The sequence below is a fragment of the Crocuta crocuta genome, unplaced genomic scaffold (genome assembly GCF_008692635.1).
Source record: "Crocuta crocuta isolate KB4526 unplaced genomic scaffold, BGI_CrCroc_1.0 scaffold711, whole genome shotgun sequence".
NCBI lineage: Eukaryota > Metazoa > Chordata > Mammalia > Carnivora > Hyaenidae > Crocuta > Crocuta crocuta.
This window is the reverse complement of record NW_027531277.1, coordinates 63,049-67,823: the sequence shown is the minus strand read 5'-3', so window position 1 is coordinate 67,823 and position 4,775 is coordinate 63,049. Positions and strand designations below refer to the sequence as shown.

The 4,775-nt window shown below is 37.8% G+C and overlaps 1 protein-coding gene across 1 annotated transcript; it reads left to right on the top strand.

The window, feature by feature from the left end:
• The first annotated feature begins 3,301 nt into the window (after positions 1-3,301).
• Positions 3,302-4,234, top strand: LOC144237544 (olfactory receptor 2W1-like). Its single transcript, XM_077771204.1, has one exon. The coding sequence runs from the start codon at positions 3,302-3,304 to the stop codon at positions 4,232-4,234; it is 933 nt and encodes a 310-aa protein (XP_077627330.1).
• Positions 4,235-4,775: the final 541 nt, after the last annotated feature.

Below are 4,775 nucleotides of genomic sequence, written 5' to 3'. Positions count from 1 at the left end.
AAAGAAGCTCCTGCGGTGCTTGCCAAGGTTTTATTTCTGGACCTGCAAGTTAGTTATAAGAATATTCACCTTGATTCAGGGAGCTTTTGCTTTCTTTCTGTATCTATGTTTTACTTTATAATAAAACTGTTTTTTTAAGAAGCCATGTTGCGTTTACCCTTTCTGAGTTATTTCCATAATAAAGAAAGGCAGGCAGTGCCTTGGTGTTAAAGAGGCATCTCTGAGCTCAACATAAGGAGAAAGTATGAGGCTCTCTTTAAAGGATGGTTAGAAAGCTATGGAAACATAAGTCATGTGAACATTTAGGGGAAGACCTCCTTCATAGGGCAGAAGACTGGATCGGGTTTCTGAGTCTACTTCAACTCTAAAATTCTAAGNACCGCGAGATCATGACCCAAGCGAAAGTCGGACGCTTAACCGACTAAGCCACCCAGGCGCCCCATAAAATTCTAAGGCTTTCTTTTTCCCAACACTATTCCAATCTCATGTGGTAAAAAAAAAAAAAACAAAAAAACAAAAACTGGATTTTGTAATCAAGGCATTAGGGTAGCTTAAGTCCCCTGTCCTCTCCTACCTCCGGGTTTATCAATTCAGTACGTACATTGTGTTTGTGGGCACTTTTGTTTAAATCATGTCTGTGCATTTGAAAAGTTATCCACACATAAAATTTTAAGTATTTCAGTTCAGTTCTAGACCATCGTGGTAAAATCACCAGTGGGAAAAATGAAGAGATAGGAGAAAAATAGGAAGAAGAAGAAGGAGGAGGAGGAGGAGGAGGAGGAGAAGAATCATTATTATTATTATATTATTTCTGGGCAGGTTAATACAATGTTTAATTTTTAGAATTAAATATGAACCAAGCACAGTTCCTAGTGTTTTCACAAATATTAACCCTTACAACCTCCCTTTGAGGACTATTATCATCATTATTTAACATATAGGGACACTGCTGTACAAACAGGTTGTGTTTTCTTTCTTTGGTTGTTTGTTTTGCAGAGAGTCATTTCTTTCCCAAGTTATTCTTGGAACTCTAGTTAACATACAGTCCAACATAACTTTCATGAGTATAATATAGTGATTCATCCCTTACCTACAATACTCTGTGCTCATCGCAAGTGCCCTCCTTAATACCCATCACCCAATGAACCCATCCCCCACTCATCTCCCCTCCAGAATCCTTTAGTTTGGTCTCTACAGCTAAGAGTCTATTTTATGGCTTGCCTCTCTCTTGTTTTCCCCTATGTTAACCTGTTAAGCTTCTTCAATTCCACATATGTGTGAAATCATATGTCTTCTTTTTGTCTTTCTCTGACTTAATTTGCTTAGAATAATACAATCCTCTATCCATGTCATTGCAATTGACAAGATTTCATTCGTTTGATGGCTAAGTAATATTCCATTGTATATTTACATACCACACCTTTTTTATCCATCCATCACCTAATGGCCATTAGAACTTTTTCCAAAATTGGCTATTGTTCATAACACTGCTGTAAACATTAGGGTGCATGTATCCCTTCAAATGAGTATTTTTGTATCCTTTGGGTAAATACCTAGTAGTGCAAGTGCTGGGTCATTGGGTAGTTCTATTTTCTCTTTTTTATTTTTTTAATTTACATCCAAGTTACTTAGCATATAGTGGAACAATGATTTCAGGAGTAGATTCCTTAAAGCCTCTTATCCATTTAGCCCATACCCCTCCCATAATCCCTTCAGCAACCCTCTGTTTGTTCTCTATATTTAAGAGTCACTTATGTTTTGTCCCTCTTCCTGTTTATATACTATTTTTCTTTCCCTTCCCTTTTGTTCACCTATTTTGTATCTTAAATTCTTCATATTTGTCTTTCTCTGACTGACTTATTTCCCTTAGCATTGTACTCTCTAGATCCAACTATGGTTTTGCAAATGACAAGATTTCATTATTTTTATAGCTGAGCATTATTCCATTTTATATATACACCATATCTTCTTGTTCATCTATCGATGGACACTTGGGCTGCTTCATATTTACTTTGTCTATTGTAAATAATGCTTCAATAAGCACAAGGATGGACCTATCTTTTAAAAAAAAAAATTCTTCATAGGAGTGAAATCATATATTTGTCTTTCTTTGACTAACTAATTTCACTTAGCATAATGCCATCTACTTCTATCCACATAGTTGCAAATGGCAAGATTCATTCATTCTGTTTGATTACCGAATGATGATAGATAGATAGATAGATAGATAGATAGATAGATAGATAGATAGATAGAGATAGGAAAAGATATAGATATAGATATAGATATATCTTCTTTATCCATTCATCCATCGATGGACATTTGGGCTCTTTCCATATTTTGGCTATTGTTGATAGCGCTGCTATAAGTATTGGGGTGCAGGTGCCCCTTTAAAACAGCATGTCTGTACCCCTTGGATAAATACCTAGTAGTGCAATTGCTGGGTCGTAGGGTAGTTCTATTTTTAATTTTTTGAGGAAACTTCATACTGTTTTCCATAGTGGATACANATAAGTATTGGGGTGCAGGTGCCCCTTTAAAACAGCATGTCTGTACCCCTTGGATAAATACCTAGTAGTGCAATTGCTGGGTCGTAGGGTAGTTCTATTTTTAATTTTTTGAGGAAACTTCATACTGTTTTCCATAGTGGATACACTAATTTGCATTCCTACCAGCAGTGCAAAAGAGATCCTCTTTCTCAACGTTCACACCAATGTCTGCCATTGTCTGTGTTGTTAATGTTAGCCATTCTGACGGGTGTGAGGTGGTATCTCATTGTGGTTTTGATTTGTATTTCCCTGATGATGAGTGAGTTGAGCATTTTTCATGTGTCAGTTGGCCATCTGGACGTCTTTGGAGAAGTGTGTATTCATGTCTTTTGCCCACTTCTCCACTGGATTACTTGTTTTTTAGGTGTTGAGTTTCATACGTTCTTTACAGATTTTGGATACCAACCCTTTGTTTGATACGTCATTTGCAAATATCTTCTCCTATTCTATCAGTTGCCTTTTTAGTTTTGCTAATAAGTATCATGGCATATTAATGCTTTTCAATGATTTACAATTCAGTGTGATTGGGTTTACCATAGCATTTTAGAACCCACTCTGATTATAAGTAAACAGAGAGACTTTGGGCATTGAACACAGAGAAACTGTTAAAAGAAGTGTTCCATATGGGAGAGAGCACACAAACAAGTGAATTTGGGATACTTATGGGAAACTTTAGAAATTTTTCTTTCTACTTAAGGCTGATGCTATTTTTTATTACCATGGTATTGTCTTCTAGGCTTTCATAAGGAGCCATGGACACAAACAATGGAAGTTCAATGACAGATTTCATCTTGCTGGGGTTTTCTGATTGGCCCCAATTAGAACACATCATCTCTGGGACCGTCTTCATCTTCTATATTGTGACTCTGGTAGGAAACACAACTATCATTCTTGTAACTAACCTAGACAGCCAGCTCCATACTCCCATGTATTTCTTCCTATCCAATCTGTCTTTTCTGGACCTCTGTTATGCAACTAGCATTATCCCACAGATGCTGGTAAATCTATGGGGTCCAACCAAGTCTATTACCTATGCAGGGTGTGTGCTCCAATTCTTCTTTGCCCTCGACTTGGGAGCCACAGAATGTCTTCTCTTGGCTGTGATGGCCTATGACCGCTACGCCGCTGTCTGTCAGCCTCTTCACTACACAGTAATAATGCACCCTCAGCTTTGCCAGAAGATGGTGCTCACCGCCTGGTTAGGTGGTCTTGGCAGTGCTTTCATTCTTTGCTCCCTGACTTTGAGGTTGCCAAGATGTGGGCACCGGAAGGTGGATAATTTTTTTTGTGAGATGCCAGCATTTCTCAAGATGGCTTGTGTCTACTCAAAAGTAATGGAGGTCACTGTCTATGCTCTTGGAGTGATATTACTTCTAGTACCTCTATCACTAATTCTCATCTCATATGCAATTATCACTCAAGCTGTTGTGAGGATCAAGTCAGCAGCAAGGTGGCATAAGATCCTTAATACATGTGGTTCCCACCTCACGGTAGTAACTCTCTTTTATGGAACAGCCATTTATATGTACATGAAACCACAGAATAGCTCATCCCAAGATAAGGGGAAGTTCTTTACTCTCTTTTACACAATTGTCACACCCACCCTTAACCCTCTGATCTACACTTTAAGAAACAAAGATGTAAAGAGTGCAATAAAAAGAATACTATGCGTAGAAAAATGGTAAACAAGATAATGAGTTTGATACAAAAGAGACAAAGAATGATATTGACCTTTACCAACAGGAGATGAATTGATTCATTTATGCAAAGGGCATTAATTGGGTGTTTACCATGTACTAGGATTGTACTAGGCATTGACTTTATAAAGAAATAGGAAGCACATAGAGATTACAAGGAGACAGAGACATAGATTCATAAAGGAACCTAAATTCACACACTTAAAAAGCTTCAAGACTCACATCCCCAAAAGCAAGGGAATCAAGAGCAAAAATAAACTGTTGGGACCTCATCAAGATTAAAAGCTTCTGCACAGCAAAGGAAACAACCCAGAAAATTAATAGGCAACCAACGGAATGGGAAAAGATAGTTGCAAATGACATATCAGATAAAGGGTTAATATCCAGAATCTATAAGGAACTCACCAAACTACACGCCCGAAAAACAAACAACCCAGTGAAGAAATGGGCAGAAGACATGAACAGACACTTCTCCAAAGAGGACATCCAGATGGCCAACAGACACATGAAACGATGCTCAGCATCCCTC